The sequence below is a fragment of the Gambusia affinis genome, linkage group LG17 (genome assembly GCF_019740435.1).
Source record: "Gambusia affinis linkage group LG17, SWU_Gaff_1.0, whole genome shotgun sequence".
NCBI classification, from domain to species: Eukaryota; Metazoa; Chordata; class Actinopteri; order Cyprinodontiformes; family Poeciliidae; genus Gambusia; species Gambusia affinis.
This window is the reverse complement of record NC_057884.1, coordinates 22,828,202-22,846,711: the sequence shown is the minus strand read 5'-3', so window position 1 is coordinate 22,846,711 and position 18,510 is coordinate 22,828,202. Positions and strand designations below refer to the sequence as shown.

Genomic DNA, 18,510 nt, shown 5'->3' with positions numbered 1-18,510 from the left:
TATAAGACTTGTTCAGGTTGAATCAGTGAATGTAAATGTTGCTCCATGTCTCCATCTAGTGGACTGATAGTAGAAGTGCAGCAGCTGATGGCAGCTTCCTCTGCCTCTCTGCTGTCTGACTGCATTCACCTGACACTGATATGAAGCAGAGAAGAAGAGCCAATCAGAGGAGGAGCAGCTGATCTTTTTCCAGCTCTAATGATGTAAAGGATGATCAGAGTTGATGTGCAGATGAATGATGTGTGTTTCCTCTGCAGGTGAAGGTAGAAAGTGTGTGTGAGCTGATGTGAATTCAGCAGCATGGATCAGTGTGAGGACAGAGAGGAGGGAGTCCCTCCCTCTAAAACCACTCTGTGTGGGGAAGATGAGATCCAGAGCAAAGGTCAGAGGTGAGGTCACCATCTCTAACTGTCCACAGCCCTTTTCACACAGCGTTCACTATATCAGGCCAGAACAGACGTGGTGATGAAGCTGCTGCTGCTCCTCTTTGCTGATTAAGTTTTAATCATCATGTTTCTGTCAGGATCCATCAGAGACTCAAACCAGAACCAGAACCAGAACCCAGCTGTGTGTCCTTCAAGAGCGACTGGTCAAAGGAAGATTTCATTAACTTTAAATCTCCTGGATCTCAACTATCAGAGAGGTGAGCTGTTTCTAACTGCGGTAACTGTTCAGTTTATATTATGACACGACATGAAGGTCCGACATTATGACACATCACATGGCCACAGTTATTGTGGCCATGTGATGATAAGTTCTGTTGGGTTCTGTTGTCATGAAAACATTGGACTGAATTTAAGGTTATTTTTCTTTTCATATGTATTATGTCAAAGATGTAATTTGTATGATATCTCCGTGGAAACGTGCTCTAATAAGTAACATGTTACTATGAACACAATAAAGTTCAACTGGCACCTTGTTGAACTTCAAAATCAAACAGGTCCATTTAGATCCACAGTCTCTACCCAGAGCTTCTCTAGTTAACAGAAGTCTCAAAATCTGATCTGAATCATAATCAATTATCTTGAAAGCAAATAGAAAGTTTCTAATGTGAGTTTTTCTTTCAGGATCCATCAGAGATTCAAACCAGAACCAGAACTAGAACCCAGCTGTGTGTCCTTTAAGAGCGACTGGTCAATGGATCTTCCCATTCACTTTAAATCTCCTGGACCTCCATCATCAGAGAGGTGAGCTGTATCTAAGTGTTGTAACTATGGAAACTCAATGAGTAAGAACTCAGATGTTTCCAGTTATATTTACAGAAGTTTGATCCATTATGTACAGAAATCAGCTGCTCTGTTCTCATGAAAACACCTTCATATCTTCATCTCTGGGTGTTGATGATGATGTTCTGTTGCTTCCTGGCTCCATGTCAGACTAATAGTGGAACACATTTCTGAGAAATACCTGGTAAAGCCATTCTGGTCCATCAGGACTTGGTTCCTGTGTGCATTGTGAGAGCAGTTCAGCAGGGAAGGAAAGCTTCATGATGTGGTTGGTGAGATCTGCTGGAACTCAACCAAACTGAGCTGATGTGGACCATCAGAGGTTCTGCTGGTTCTTAGTGGGATCAGCAGGAACATTAAATCTTTACAACTATTTAGTTCACCTGGTTCAGTGCTCACATTAAGATATCACTTCATGGACCTTTACCTCCTTATTGTCTGTGTGTGGACAGATACAATCTGAGCTCACTGGCTGCCAAGGATCTACAGGATCCATTTTAAAATCCCCACTATAACATCAAGGAGAGGAACCCACATGGACACACAGCCACATATCACAAACCTCCATGTCCACATCACCTCAGATCTAATCAGAACCTCTTGGATGTCCCACACTGTCCTAAAGATCTGTGTGGACAGAGCCTTCACTTCTACTGTCCCCAAGCTCTGGGAGACTGACTCTACCAGCATCAGATCTGCTGACAGTGTGGAATATTTGAAGTCCAACTTCCAAATCAAAATGGCTACTGGATTATTCTGGCTACTGGTATTCATCAGTGTAGATCATCTTCCTCTTTCTAACTTTGAATTGTGTTCATGGGATGTTCTGTTTTTCTATATAAAGAACTTTTAATGTGAAACTCTTGGTGATTTCGTCTGTGAATACTTCTGGATGAATATTTACTCACTTCCTAATTGTTCCTGGTACCTCCACAGAGTGGACCAGCAGAGTTCAGAGGTTCCCAGTGGTCCATCTGTCAAACAGCATCAAACACAGCTGGACTCCATATTTATGGTTTGTATCTGAACAGCAACTACTTTTCCATGAGTTCTTTTCAAAGACATTTTCATGCTGCACTTTGTAGACCAGATGACTGTCAGTCTGTCCAACATCCATCTGGTGTTTGGCTCCATTATTTTACTCTGATGTTTCCTGCATTTATTATTTTGTTCCAGCTGCTGGAGGACAACATTGTCACTTTTGTGAAGAAAGAACTGAAAATGATCCAGAAAGTTCTGAGTCCAGATTACCCAGGACATTCAGACAGTCAGAGAGATGATGAGGTGTTGGAAGGTGATGATGAAGAACAGAGGAGGAGCAGCAGAGAGGCAGTGATGAAGATCACACTGAACTTCCTGAGGAGGATGAAGCAGGAGGAGCTGGCTGACCATCTCCTGAGCAGTAAGATGATTTCTTCAGAGATTAGAAATGATAGATGAATTACACATTTGCTGAAGTCATGTAATCAAATTCAAAAGATGATTTTTTTTCATATCTGATTCTTGTTATTGTGTTAATTTAGGATATATTGGTCCAGTTTGTCAACAACAACTTAAATCTGGTCTGAAGAAGAAGTTCCAGTCTGTGTTTGAGGGGATTGCTAAAGCAGGAAGTCCAACCCTTCTGAACCAGATCTACACAGAGCTCTACATCACAGAGGGAGGGACTGGAGAGGTCAATGATGATCATGAGGTCAGACAGATTGAAACAGCATCCAGGAAACCAGACAGACCAGAAACAACAATCAGACAAGAAGACATCTTTAAAGTGCCACCTGGAAGAGATCAACCAATCAGAACAGTGATGACAAAGGGAGTGGCTGGCATTGGGAAAACAATCTTAACACAAAAGTTCACTCTGGACTGGGCTGAAGACAAAGCCCACCAGAACATCAAGTTCATATTTCCATTCACTTTCAGAGAGCTGAATGTGCTGAAGGAGAAAAAGTTCAGTTTGGTGGAACTTGTTCATCATTTCTTTACTGAAACCAAAGAAATCTGCACCTTTGAACATTTCCAGGTTCTGTTCATCTTTGATGGTTTGGATGAGAGTCGACTTCCTCTGGACTTCCACAACAAGGAGATCCTGACTGATGCTACAGAGTCCACCTCAGTGGATGTTCTGCTGACAAACCTCATCATGGGGAAACTGCTTCCCTCTGCTCTCCTCTGGATAACCACACGACCTGCAGCAGCCAATCAGATCCCTCCTCAGTGTGTTTGCATGGTGACAGAGGTCAGAGGGTTCAATGACCCACAGAAGGAGGAGTACTTCAGGAAGAGATTCAGAGATGAGGAGCAGGCCAGCAGGATCATCTCCCACATCAAGACATCACGAAGCCTCCACATCATGTGCCACATCCCAGTCTTCTGCTGGATCACTGCTACAGTTCTGGAGGATGTGTTGGAGACCAGAGAGGGAGGAGATCTGCCCAGAACCCTGACTGAGATGTACATCTACTTCCTTGTGGTTCAGACCAAAGTGAAGAAGGTCAAGTATGATGGAGGAGCTGAAACAGATCCACACTGGAGTCCAGAGAGCAGGAAGATGATTGAGTCTCTGGGAAAACTGGCTTTTGATCAGTTGCAGAAAGGAAACCTGATCTTCTATGAATCAGACCTGACAGAGTGTGGCATCGATATCAGAGCAGCCTCAGTGTACTCAGGAGTGTTCACACAGATCTTTAAAGAGGAGAGAGGTCTGTACCAGGACAAGGTGTTCTGCTTCGTCCATCTGAGTGTTCAGGAGTTTCTGGCTGCTCTTCATGTTCATCAGACCTTCATCAACTCTGGTTCTGACATAATGAAAGAATCACAAAGATCTAACAAGTCTTCTTTACTTAATAAATCAGACTTAAACGTTCTCCATCAGATAGCTGTTGACCAGGCCTTACAGAGTCCAAATGGACACCTGGACTTGTTCCTCCGCTTCCTCCTGGGACTTTCACTGCAGACCAATCAGAGACTCCTACAAGGTCTGCTGACACAGACAGGAAGTAGCTCACAGACAATTCAGGAAACAGTTCAGTACATCAAGGAGATGATCAGTGAGAATGTGTCTGCAGAGAAAAGCATCAATCTGTTCCACTGTCTGAATGAACTGAATGATCGTTCTCTAGTGGAGGAGATCCAACAGTCTCTGAGTTCAGGAAGTCTCTCCACAGATAAACTGTCTCCTGCTCAGTGGTCAGCTCTGGTTTTCATCTTAGTGTCATCAGGAAAAGATCTGGATGTGTTTGACCTTAAGAAATACTCTGCTTCAGAGGAGGTTCTTCTGAGGCTGCAGCCAGTGGTTAAAGCCTCCAACAAAGCTCTGTAAGGACACAGATTGTTACTGCATTTATTTTGATAGATAGAAAACTGCTAATTTTGAGGTAAATATTCATGTTTCAGTTTATATCTTGGTGCTTTGTCTCTTCAAAATATTCCATTGGGGGTTTGTTCAAAACGAAGCAGACTTCCTTCAGCAGCTGAGCATAATGTTACATAATAAAGCAGCAAAACTCCTCCACTGTTAAAATTGAAATTGGATTAATATAGTTAATTGTGGAATTTTATAATGCTCTTTCCAACCTCCTTGTTACATGTAGTTCAGTCCTTTAAGGCTTGAGGTCAAACTATAGAATGAACAAGTTAACAACAAATGCAAAGGTTGTGTAAAATACGATAGTTCCTTCTCTGTCCAAATAAAGCATTGTTGATTTGAAAGAACGTAAATTTTGAGGAATTTTTTAATAACAGATTTTTCTCTCTGTCTCCTCAGACTGAGTGGCTGTAACCTGTCAGAGAGAAGCTGTGAAGCTCTGTCCTCAGTTCTCAGCTCCCAGTCCTCCAGTCTCAGAGAACTGGACCTGAGTAACAACAACCTGCAGGATTCAGGAGTGAAGCTTCTCTCTGCTGGACTGAAGAGTCCAAACTGCAACCTGGAAACTCTCAGGTAAAATGTTCTCAATCCTAGTGATTTCTATGCACTACCTGCTAGCAGAGATTTCCAAAAGTATCTGACCACCCATCCAAATGATCGTAATCAGGTTTTCCAATAACTTCCATTGCAACAGGTATAAGAAAGTAAGCACCTAGGCATGTAGACTGTTTTTACAACATTTGTGAAAGAATGGCTTGCTCTCAGAAACTCAGGGATTTCTAGAGTGGAACTCTGATAGAAAGTGCACCAAGTGGTGGGATTTTTCATGTCCTGGATTGCTGAGAACCTATAAATATGTAAAAATTTAATAGTTATGATACAATTCCAAGTATCATAACTTGAACTGAAGGCTGAGCACAAGAGTTTTCTATAAAAATATTCAGATTTTATTTTGTGGTTTTAAAGGCTCTACATTGAAGATGACAAGAAATAAAGGCATACTTTTTTTGTATTAATATCATCTTCAGTAGCTCCTCTGGTTTCGGTTCACATTCGGAGCTGTCAGCTAGTGGTAACACTCAACCTCTCCAGTTTCAAACTCTTCTTATTAAAGTAAGAGGTAGAGAGATAAACATAATTGAAATATTGGCCACATTTGACAGGAATAGGAGCTAAGTCTATGAATACAGTGTAGCCAGTTTTGCTAGTTTTGATTTAAACCAGGGGCTGCACAGTGGCGCAGTTGGTAGAGCTGTTGCCTTGCAGCAAGAAGGTCCTGGGTTTGATTCCCAGCCGGGGGTCTTTCTGCATGAAGTTTGCATGTTCTTACTGTGCATGCGTGGGTTCTCTCCGGGTTCTCCGGCTTCCTCCCACAGTCCAAAAACATGACTGTTAGGTTAATTGGGCTCTATAAATTCTCCCTACGTGTGAGTGTGTGTGTGAATGGTTGTTTGTCCTGTCTGTTTTCTGTGTTGCCCTGCGACAGACTGGCGACCTGTCCAGGGTGTACCTCATCTCTCGCCCGGAATGCAGCTGGAGATAGGCACCAGCAACCCTCCTGACCCCATTAGGGAAAAAGGGTGTATAGATAATGGATGGATGGATGGATGATTTAAACCATAACAATAAAATTTATCATGATTCAGCCAAAGTAATGAAATGAACAAACTGTGGTCTGATTTTTGTTAGTGTGTTTCTTCCTATTCAGCAGTGAAAGTAAATAAAATGTGTTGCATGTCTTTTGCTTTAAGTAGTTACTTACTGGAGTGTTTTTTGTTTGCGCTGCAGAGTCACAGCTAACAGCTAGCTTCTCACTTCAGCGGCTCTAACAGAGCCTGTGCTGTTCAGTGCTACTGTTGCTCCTCCTACACTTTTGAATGAACCATAGTTCTAAGAATAGCTTGAAATTAATTCTTGTTCTTTTCTTAGATGAATGGCAGATTTACTTTATTCTTAGTTTCTATTGCATCCATCCATTCATCCATCCATACATCCATCTTCTTCCGCTTATCCGGGGTCAGGTTGAGGGGGTAGCAGCTTCAGAAGGGAGGCCCAGACTTCCCTCTCCCCTGCCACTTTCACCAGCTCCTCCGGGGGAATACCAAGGCGTTCCCAGGCCAGCCGAGAGAAATAGTCCCTCCAGCGTGTCCTGGGTCTTCCCCGTGGCCTCCTCCCAGTGGGACGGCGAAGCGGCATGCGGCTCGGGTGGTCGCTGAGGCAAAAACTCAGGCGTGGGAGGAGTTTGGAGAGGCCATGGAGAAAAACTTCCGTATGGCTTCGAGGCGATTCTGGTCCGCCATCTGGCGTCTCAGGAGGGGGAAGCAGTGCAGCACCAACACTGTCTACAGTGGGGATGGTGTGCTGCTGACCTCAACTCGGGATGTTGTGGGTCGGTGGGCAGAATACTTCGAAGACCTCCTCAATCCCACCGACATGCCTTCTATTTTGGAAGCTGAGCCTGGGGACTCTGGGTTGGGCTCTCCAATCTCTGGGGTCGAGGTCGCCGAGGTGGTCAAAAGGCTCCTCGGTGGCAGGGCCCCGGGGGTGGATGAGATCCGCCTGGAGTTCCTTAAGGCTCTGGATGTTGTGGGGTTGTGTTCGTTAACGCAACTCTTCAATATCGCATGGACATCGGGGGCAGTTCCCCTGGATTGGCAGACCGGGGTGGTGTTCCCCCTGTTCAAAAAGGGGGACCGGAGGGTGTGCTCCAATTACAGGGGGGTCACACTCTTAAGCCTCCCTGGCAAGGTCTATTCGGGGGTTCTGGAGAGGAGGGTCATTCGGATTGTTGATCCTCGGATTCAGGAAGAGCAGTGTGGTTTTCATCCTGGTCATGGAACACTGGACCAGCTCTACACCCTCTGCAGGGTCCTGGAGGGTTCTGGGAGTTCGCCCAACCAGTCTACATGTGTTTTGTGGACTTGGAGAAGGCGTTTGACCGTGTCCCTCGGGGAGCCCTGTGGGGGGTTCTCCGGGAGTATGGGGTACCGGGCTCTTTGATACGGGCTGTCAGGTCCCTGTATGACCGGTGTCAGAGTCTGGTCCTCATTGCCGGCAGTAAGTCGGGCTTGTTTCCGGTGAGGGTTGGACTTTGCCAGGGCTGCCCTTTGTCACCGATTCTGTTCATTATTTTTATGGACAGAATTTCTAGGCACAGCCAGGGTGTTGAGGGGATCTGTTTTGGTGGCCTTAGGATTGCATCTCTGCTTTTTGCAGATGATGTGGTCCTTTTGGCTTCATCTGGACATGATCTGCAGCTCTCGCTGGAGCGGTTCGCAGCCGAGTGTGAAGCGGCGGGCATGGCGATCAGTGCCTCTAAATCCGAGGCCATGGTCTTGAGCCGGAAAAGGGTAGAGTGCCTTCTCCGGGTCAGGGGGGGGGGGGTGTCCTGCCCCAAGTGGAGGAGTTCAAGTATCTCGGGATCTTGTTCACGAATGGGGGAAGAAGGGAGCGGGAGATCGACAGGTACAGCGTCTGCCGTCAAGCGGCGCTGTACCGGTCCGTCGTGGTGAAGAGAGAGCTGAGCCATAAAGCGAAGCTCTCGGTTTACCGGTCGATCTACGTTCCCACCCTCATCTATGGTCATGAGCTTTGGGTCATGACTGAAAGAACGAGATTGCGGATACAAGCGGCCGAAATGGGTTTTCTCCGCAGGGTGGCTGGGCTCTCCCTTAGAGATAGGGTGAGAAGCTCAGTCATCCGGGATGGACTCAGAGTAGAGCCGCTGCTCCTTCACGTCGAGAGGGGCCAGTTGAGGAGGCTCGGGCATCTGGTCAGGATGCCTCCTGGACGCCTCCCTGGTGAGGTGTTCCGGGCACGTCCCACTGGGAGGAGGCCCCGGGGAAGACCCAGGACATGCTGGAGGGACTATGTCTCTCGGCTGGCCTGGGAACGCCTTGGAATTCCTGGAGGAGCTAGAAGAAGAGGCTGGGGAGAGGGAAGTCTGGGCCTCCCTTCTGAAGCTGCTACCCCCGCGACCCGACCCCGGATAAGAGGAAGAAGATGGATGGATGGATGGATGGATGGATGGATGTTTGTCTTCTATCTCTCTCTGCGTCATAAAACTACAGCTCCCTTAGTCCTTGATTTCCTCTCCTGCTAGGTGTCAGCTCTTGGCACCAGGCCATCTGACTCCCAATTCGTCTCTCTTCCTGCTGCTACAAACATCTTACACAAAGCACAACCATTCCAGGAACACACAAAGAAATTTACAGTCCTAAATATACCATTTATATTTGGAATTAATATAAAAACCTATCACAGATCCTTCCTCCCTGGAGTTGTTAGACTTTGTAACCAGAACTGTTCCCAAAAATCTCATTAATTATTTACATCCTGGCTGTTACATACAGTCTTTTTGAGAGTCTTTTAAATAGTCTATTGCTATTTCAACATACCAATCTACACATCTTACATATGATTATATATTGCTCTACTCAGCTATGCAGTATTTCAAACTGATTGTTTTTATTAAATGTACAGCATTATTATTCCTCTATTATAAATATGTCCTTTCACTACAGTCTCCTATTATTTTTTATTTTTACCTTTTCTTCAATATCTGATTCTTCCATTTACCTTAAACTTGTTGCTGGTAAACCTGAACTCCCTGCTGTGGAACAAAGAAGGACGTTTCTATGCTGATCCTTTCTATATGTGACAAATGTTGATTTTTATTACTCATGTAATAGAATTCTTATTTACAGGTTAATTTATTGACTTTTTTTCCTCTTGTGAAAATAACGAGTTCAGACTTTGGTTTCTTCCTCAATGTTCTCATTTTCTCATCATGTGATGAATTGTGTGTCTGCAGCTTATCAGGCTGTTTGGTCTCAGAGGAAGGCTGTGCTTCTCTGGCCTCAGCTCTGACCTCCAACCCCTCCCATCTGAAAGAGTTGGACCTGAGCTACAATCATCCAGGAGACTCAGGAGTGAAGCTGCTGTGGGCTGGACTGAAGGATCCACACTGGAGACTGGAAGCTCTCAGGTATGGAGGAACCTGCTGCAGGAGCAGAGAAGGTCTGATAGAGGAGGAAGAGGGAGACATGTCTTAAGTCAGTCTGCTGGGAAACATTTAGTATGAAGACAAATTTGTAGTTTGACAATCAAATATTTATTTTGGAACGATGGAATTTATAAGTGAATGAATAACATGGTGAAAATTAAACTTGATATTTTGAACATCCTTTTGTCTCTTATGACAGTTGAATAACAAAAATTTTTTCTGTTAATTTTGACTTTTTAACTTTGCAAAGAACAACCTATTAACATATAACACCATTTTCCACATGGTTCTGTATGAACCTGGGAAACCGACCCATCTACTGGAACCACAATGACATGGTAGTCAGAGCAGCAGGGGGCCAAATATAGCTCCATGTGGAACCAAGAGGTTGGAGAGAGAAAATCAGTTTGAAACTGTTTCCTATCAGAGTTCAGTTTGTCTCTCTTTCTTCACAAACCAGGAGCATCATGGGCTGGGCGGGGCTTCCACTGATGGATCTACTGAGAAAATACAAGAAGCTGATTGGCTGATGGACAGGAAGTTAAACTGTTCAGATAAAATACATTAACAGATATTATTGGCATTGAAGAGATATGGCTGAGAGCAATTATAGAATAAATGGAAATGTTTCAGTAACAGGAAGAGGATGAGCAACATGTTAAAATAATCATATATATTCAGAGAAACAAGTAGAGGAATTTATCTAGAATATAAATAATATAAAGTCAGAACCTTTTTGAAATTCACTGTTATACAAACCACAAGAGATTTTTAATCTAAACAGTCATTAATATCTAAAATAACCCTTTGAAGAATTTTAATTAATCACAAGATTTTATTTCCTTTTAGGATCAATAAGCTGTTTTTTAATTTGGATTTAAGTATATCAGTAGAAATAATAATAAATAAATATAAATTAAAGAAGAGATAACTATTATGAACGTTAGATTAGAATCAGTTTGAGCCCCACAACGTCCTGAATCAAAGACCAACTGCTGCCTTGTTCTCTCACTCTTTTATTTTACCAAGACTGTCAGAACACTTTTTGTCCAGACTTGTTAATAAAACCTCTTTATTAAAAACATCATCTGGTCTGGACTTTGTTTTTGTGAGTTCTGTGATGACATCAGGATCGTAACATATTGGTAGTTCCACAAAATGTTTAAAAACATATTTGGAGGTTCGTTCAATGTTGTGATATTTATGAATGCAGTTTCAATTGTGGTGATTCTGAAAGTGTGTTTTCTATGAGTTTAGTAACATTTAGTGTTCAGGTTGGTGGGATGTTTTCAGAACTCTTTAATTTAAATACTGGGTTAAATTTCCCTATATTTAATGTTTGACTAGTGCTTGTTTTTGGATTGTTTTAGGAGTGAATTTGATTCTATTTGTTTCTATTTTTTCCCACATTAGTTTTGTTTTATTTTTTTTTCTCAATCAAAAAAGGATTTTTTTTATACAATCCTTTTATTGAGCAATTTGATTCTTGTTCAAAAACTAGTTTTCTTTTCAGTTGCTGCTCAGTTTTCCATCTCTGTATCCAACAGTTAAAAAATGTAAAGATGAAATTCCAGATTCTCTCTGCTTTGATTCAAGCTGCTGTTTTCCCTCAAACCAGCTCTGATGTTGATCCTCAAACTAAACCTGATGCTGTTCTTCAGTCCAGCCTTGATTCTCAGGCTTCATTGGACTCTTTCTGTTAAAACTGACATGGGATTAATTTAGTTCATAGAGGAATTTAATATTTTTCTTGCCAGCCTCCTTGTTGCCTTTAGTTCAGTCCTTCATGTCTGGAGGCCCATCTATAGACTGAACCAGTTCACAACAAAAGGCAACATAATTATATATAAAACAGTCCCTAAAATCAGTAAAGAGGAACATTGTTGACTGGAAAAAATAAATACATTTTGAAGAATTGTTTAATAACAGATTTTTCTCTCTGTCTCCTCAGACTGAGTGGCTGTAACCTCTCAGAGAGAAGCTGTGAAGCTCTGTCCTCAGTTCTCAGTTCCCAGTCCTCCAGTCTCAGAGAACTGGACCTGAGTAACAACAACCTGCAGGATTCAGGAGTGAAGCTTCTCTCTGCTGGACTGAAGAGTCCAAACTGCAACCTGGAAACTCTCAGGTAACTCTGGACACTTGATAAATTGCTGCATCTTATGAGCAAAGAAAGCATAATTGAAGATCTCAGCAGTTGATTGGTTTTCTTATTTATTCCACATGTTACAAATCCATCCATCCATCAGTTCAGACTTTGGTTTCTACCTCAATGTTCTCATTTTCTCATCATGTGATGAATTGTGTGTCTGCAGCTTATCAGGCTGTTTGGTCTCAGAGGAAGGCTGTGCTTCTCTGGCCTCAGCTCTGACCTCCAACCCCTCCCATCTGAAAGAGTTGGACCTGAGCTACAATCATCCAGGAGACTCAGGAGTGAAGCTGCTGTGGGCTGGACTGAAGGATCCACACTGGAGACTGGAAGCTCTCAGGTATGGAGGAACCTGCTGCAGGAGCAGAGAAGGTCTGATAGAGGAGGAAGAGGGAGAAATGTCTTTAGTCAGTCTGCTGGGAAACATTTAGTATGAATGTTTAATTTGATAATTAAATACTCATCTGGGGAGATCCCAGTTTTCTGGAATATTCTCGAGACTAAGAACGGCTCACAAGGAAAATTAAAGAGTGGGATGAGTTTAATAGTTTAATAGAGACTCTGACTAAATTAATAAAAGAAGTTCAGTTAGATTTCCATGATGATCTACTGATGACAGAAAGAACTTTAAAACAATATTTGATGGAGCTCCAGACCAATCAGCCCCAAGAAGCAAAGATGAGAAGAAAAGTAACTCCATGTTGGTCAGATGGATGTTTAAAAGTTATGAGAGAGAAAAATAAAGAACTTTAGATTTAAAACAAAACTCATTGTTCTCTCCTTCCTTGTTCAATAAAGTTTGGGAAAAATTTCCAACATCTTGGAAAAAGGCAGAGACCCTTCATGTTGGAAAACCAGGGAAATATCCATCCGACCAATCAGATTCCAGATCCACAGCTCTGATGTCACATTTAGGATAAATAATGGAATCGTAATAAGAAAAACATTTTATTGATAAAGTAGAGGGATGATATCAGCCCATCAGATGGTTTAGAAGAGGGAGAGGAAGCATCATGGACTGCAGAGGTTCTTCACCTGATCCTGGTTGTTGGGACAAGAACTTTGTTACTGAACTTAAGTACATTTTTCATGTTTCTGTACGTCAGTAGATTTAATCGTGGGAACTTTTACTCCACTACATTTTACAGTATCTGTACTTTCTACTTCACTACATTTCTATAAAGTGTTGCATTACAAGTTACATCCAAGTCGCTTTGAGCTTTTTGATTTGTTGGTTAGTTTTAAAGTAATCAGTGATTCTGGTGCCTTTGCCTCCCTGATATCATGAACTGCTGGCTTTCAAAAATTCACCATCAAATCTGAAAAAATATTATGGAGGAAAGTTAAGCTGCTAGCTGTCTGAGTTTTGGATGTTAAATTGATTCAGGTTAGAAGTTTTATGTAATCTTACCAAGCTTCTAGTTTAAATCAACTGCAATAAATAAAACAATTAAATAGTTGTAAGCAGTGAACTGGCAGTAACATTGATTACTTTCATCGGAGATGGGCAGCGTCTCCTGATATGTCCCAGTAACGTTAAACTCCTCCACATCCTGGTTACTGAATTAATGTGAATAATCTCCATCTCATATTTACATTTACAGTCTTCAATAAATTACAATATTGGTTCTGAGGCTCATCAGGTTTTAAAACAACTTCAGCAGATATGAAACATATTTTCATTAGACCCATATTTCTGCATCAATTGTTTGATCTGTAATCTGATCAGAAATGTCATGTTTTCATTAACTGTAAGCAACAAATCATCATCATTATCAAATAAAAGCTTTAAAACAGTTTGTGGGGAATTAATCTGTATGATGTGTTTAACTTGTGAGTTAAATACTTTTCATAAATATTGTAATTTATTGAAAATGACTGTAGTTAAGACTAGAATTCGAGGTCATCCTGAAATTCTGATGCATAGAATCACAAATCTAAATCTAAACTGTCACAGAGAGAAAACAATAAAACATGATTTATCTGCAGCATTGATCATTAAATGGCTCATTACTGATGTATTCAAATTAAATGTGATCTTAATGATATTGTATTAGCCATTAGGTAAAACATTCAGCAAGAACTTTTACTTTAAGTATTTATAAGTCAGTACTTTCTCTTTTACTCAAGTAAAAAAATATTAATGTGGTTTTTTACTAGAGAACATTTTGTCTGTTTATTTGTACTTTTACTTCAGTACATTGTTTGAGTTCTTTCTCCACCTCTGGTGAACAGCCAGTAGGTGGCGCTAGAATCAGGAGGAGGCAGCCTGGAGAAAGGCTGTTCCTCCTGATCTGTTCAAGCAGTCAGAGTGTAGAAGTTGAGAGCTGGAGAAGTTTCCTCCTGTTGCTGCAGCAGCCTGCTTCATGGACTAAATCAGGTTGGAAAGAGGAGAGATCTTTACTGAGCTGCAGGATAAAAGCTTCTGAAACATTTCAACTCTTTCTGGAAACTAATGAGACATAAAAACAATGGATGTTTTTACCATCCAGACCTTTAGAACCAGTTCAGCTCAATAATTCAGTTGTATCTGTGGAAGATGAACAGATTTGATGTGAAATGATGAAATTCTTCATTTCTATCTGATGTTCCAGCAGATCTGTAGAAAATGGAGCTGCAGCTCTCAGATATTTCAGTCGTCATGTTTTCTATCAATGAATCCACTGATTAAAGCAGGAATCTCATCTCCATGTTCTCCTCCAGAGGTTCCCAAGGTTTGTTCCTGGAAGCTGCTGCTGGTTCCTCCAATCCAGGCTCCGCCCCCTTTAGAGGAAATCTGTCCATATATGGCGCTAAGAGTCACCTTGATGCTGCAAAGCTTTGTTCAGGGATGAGATGTCAGGATGTTGGTGTCAGTCTGTTCCAGGCTTTAGTTGTTCTCCTCATGAGGAGCTGAAGTCTCTGACAGGAACGTGGAGCTGAACAGGAGAAGAACTTGAAGCTTCTTCTTGGCCTCTGATTGCAACAGCAGGACAATCCAACATTTTAGTCTGACTTCATCTGGAAATATTTCTTTGACCCTGAATCAGTTTGAAGGCAGGCCAGCTCCTCATCAGAGCTGAGATCTTCTCTGTCCTCCATGCTGGAAATGTAGAAGTCCAGCAGCTCCTGATCAGTGACATCAGAGCGTGACATCATCAGTAGAGTGATGATGTCATTTCCCTCTCAGAGCAGCTTGGAAATCTGAGAGGAAAGATGCAAACAAAAACTCTCTGGACTGTTGGATCTGCTGGTTCTGGTTCCAGAAGCTCCTTGGACTCTTTCACAAGCCATTACTGCAGCTGCTGGATTCAGGAAGCTGCTTCTTCTTCTTGGTCTCATTGTAAATGTGTGCAGCGCCACCTGGTGGTGTTGGTTGGTAGAGGAAGTGCTGAAAGGTTGGAGGTGTTTGTCAGAGGTGTGTGATGATGGAAGCCTCTCCCTGGTTTGTGAGTCTGAGCTCAGAGATCAAATCTTTGATTCTTGTTGAACTCTTTGTTGAATGTGATGCAGCTTCTCCTTTTTAATGTTTGTATTTCTGGATATTCCAGTGAGGCCACAGCAGGTTTTCAGCAGCAGGGCTGTTTAGTGTTTCATTCCTTCATCTGTGTGTGGGAGTGTGGATGGAACAGGTATCCAGGTGTTGTGTCAGAGTTTAGATTGATTGTATTTTAATGCTGATTATTAAATCAGGTTGAGCTTCCAGAAATGTTTCCTTAGTTTCCTGATGTCCTTTTAGGCTTCAGTGAGTTTCTTCAGGTTGTTACTGAGGGATTTCCTTTCTCCTCTCTGTTGGAGCTTTTCCTGTGTTTGGAGAAATGAGTTGTGTCCATGTTTGCTGCTGAAAGAGACTGATGGTCTGACCCCCCTCCTCCTTTCAGGGTGGAGCCTGCTGGAGTCCAATTCTTGACACCAGGTCTGAGGAAGTGTAAGTGTGTTTTTCATCTGATTCATGACAACAAAGCAGCTCACATTCAACCATCTTCAAACTGTCACATCACTCATTCAGGAGTCATCATCAAAGTGTCAATAAATGATCAATAACTGCAGCTGGATTGTGTTTGTTCTCTCCATCAGATTCCTGTCAACTCACCATCGACACAAACACAGTGAGCAGAAACCTCAAACTGTCTGAAGACAACAGGAAGGTGACATATGTGATGGAGCTTCAGTCATATCCTGATCATCCAGACAGATTTGATCATCATCAGCTGCTGTGTGGAACTGGTCTGACTGGTCGCTGTTACTGGGAGGTCGAGTGGAGAGGAGATGTTTATATATCAGTGAGTTACAGAAGAATCAGGAGGAAAGGAGACAGTACAAACTGTTTGTTTGGATGGAATGATCATTCCTGGAGTCTGAGATGTTCTGATGTTCATGGTTACTCTGTTTGGCACAATAAAATAGAAACTCGTCTCTCCTCCTCCTCTGTCTCTAACAGAGTATCAGTGTATGTGGACTGTCCTGCTGGCATTCTGTCCTTCTACAGAGTTTCCTCTGACTCACTGATCCTCCTCCACACCTTCAACACCACATTCACTGAACCTCTGATTCCTGGATTTGGGGTTTGGTGGTTCAGTTCTGGTTCTTCAGTGTTTCTGTGCTGATTTGAGTCTAAAGATTTTCTTCCTGTCAGAGAAACTCTCTCACTGTTGAACAGATAGTTCAGTCTCTACAATCTATTTCTTGGTGAAACAATTCTGATTGAATCCTTGGAAACTTTTTCTTCTTCCAGTCCTTTAAATATGGAAGCTGGGATTATTCCAGGATTATTCCAGGATTATTCCAGGATTATTCCAGGATCCTCATGTTTTTCTGTTTGTTTCCAGTCAAAGCTTCACACTGAATATCAAGATGTTGTTTCTCTTATTTTTTCCTTTCATTCATCAGATTTCATTGAAATGTTGATCAGTTTTTCTCAATCACTGATCATTTTCTGTTTCTATCGGCTCCTATTTTTCTCAACATGTCAGATTTGAATATTAAATCTTCCTTTTGTAAATTTGCTGCAGTTTTTCTTCATGTGTTTTAAATAAAAACATTTTTCTTCTTCATTTGGTTCAGAAAGTCCTGATTTAAAGTAAAACATTTCCATCCCATGAAGGTCAGAGGTCAATGCTTTGAAGCATAAAGTGGGAAAATCTTAATATTTTCTGTTTCATTCAGAACTTCTACCTGAAACTCAGAACCTGCAGAACATTTTTCTCTTTGGAGGAAAAATCCCAGGAACTGGAAGATCAGAGCAGAATGAAAACTGGAGATCAGTGTTGGACAGAAAAGGTCTGATCGCTGCATCTCTGCTATATTTTACATTTAAATCTGAGAACAAAAAGTAAACCTGTTTTTAGTGAATAAATCATCATGGATACGACCCGCCACAGCGCCAACGTGGGCCACACCTGATTCAACCCAAACTGGAAAATAAAGGATTTAAGTGGAAAAACCAAAACCCAGTAAAATCAGCAGCTGGTTGTGATTAAAATGCAGTTTGTTGCAGAGGTTCAAACTTCCTGATGGTGACCTCTCCTCCGTCCCTCACCTTGTCTGGCCGGTTTTAATCCTCACTGCAGTGTTAGACTGGAGCTCATCTCTCAGATTAAACAGATTAACACTGAGCTGCAACAGGAACCAAACGTCTCTCCTCCAACTGATTTCACTGATTAATAACAAGGTTGGATAAAAACATTGAGCTGAGCTTCTCATTCCTTAAAGAGTCATGAAGAAAGACTCACCCTGGAACTGCAGGAAAGAAGTTAGAAAGTTTAAAAATAGATGGATAAAATATAATCTACAACAATTGGTTCATTTCAGTTCAGGTTTGTTTAACTAAATTTGTTTCCACCAGTTAATTGAGGTTTAATTGTTATTCTGCCAGCTTGAATGATTCACTGTAGTTTTGTTTTGTTCCTGTTGCCTCCAAGCTGATCGTTGATCCCATGAATGTTTCCCCTCATGCAGAACCTGAGCAGAAACATTTATGACCTTTGAACCGAGTTCGAGAGCCAAGATGTGGAGAACCGGCTGCTGGTGTCGTCGTCTCACGTTCTGATGTCTCCGACCAAAACACTCCACCCTCAACATCAACATTTAAAAAATCATACAGGAATCCAGTTTTCCTTCTTTCCCACTTGAAACAATCTAGTCTAAATATCAGATACAGAGATGCATCAATATAAAAATTTGGGCCAACATGTTGATTTTATGGCTGATAACAAATCTTTCCACTTTCAAAGTTGGTCTAAGATCAACTGGAAACATGGAGAGACAGTTTGGTTCCCAATCAGCTGCAGGAAAACAACTTCAACCTTGTGTGTGTTTAACCCAAACAGTTTATTCTGGTGAGAATTCACAAACATTTAATGCAACATGATCAGCAGATGTTAACTTATAATTTTCCCTTCACAATTCTCCTCTTTTGATGATAAGAAAATATGTAATATTTACTATTAATCACACAACAGATTTTATTTCACCTTACTGATTATGTAAGAGGAAATTTCTGCAGGATTTTATGTTGAGAAGTAAAAAATGATCCATACATTTTGAGACATTAAATATTAATTCATTCATTAAAGGATTATCCTGCAAGATATGAAAAACCTTCCAGCATCCATATATTCATCCCTTTATTACTTTCACTGTGTTGTGTAGGAAAATGTTCCTTTTATTCTCTCTTTGCCAGAGAGACGGTCATCTGTATGTTTTGTCATCTTTCAGGAAACTTTAAAAAATAAGGAGAAATTTGAAATATTGTATTTGGAAATGAAACAGTGGAAAACCAAACAGATTC

General features: G+C 41.6%; 1 protein-coding gene across 1 annotated transcript; it reads left to right on the top strand.

Annotated features, from left to right (window-relative positions):
• LOC122847049 (NLR family CARD domain-containing protein 3-like) lies at positions 1–16,774 on the top strand. Its single transcript, XM_044144409.1, has 11 exons — positions 1–389; positions 524–643; positions 1,068–1,187; positions 2,163–2,241; positions 2,403–2,628; positions 2,750–4,541; positions 4,990–5,163; positions 11,547–11,720; positions 11,908–12,081; positions 15,602–15,648; positions 15,798–16,774. Exons 1-11 carry the CDS (start codon positions 301–303, stop codon positions 16,325–16,327), a joined length of 3,525 nt encoding a protein of 1,174 aa, XP_044000344.1. The 5' UTR covers positions 1–300; the 3' UTR covers positions 16,328–16,774.
• The last annotated feature ends 1,736 nt before the right edge of the window (positions 16,775–18,510 follow it).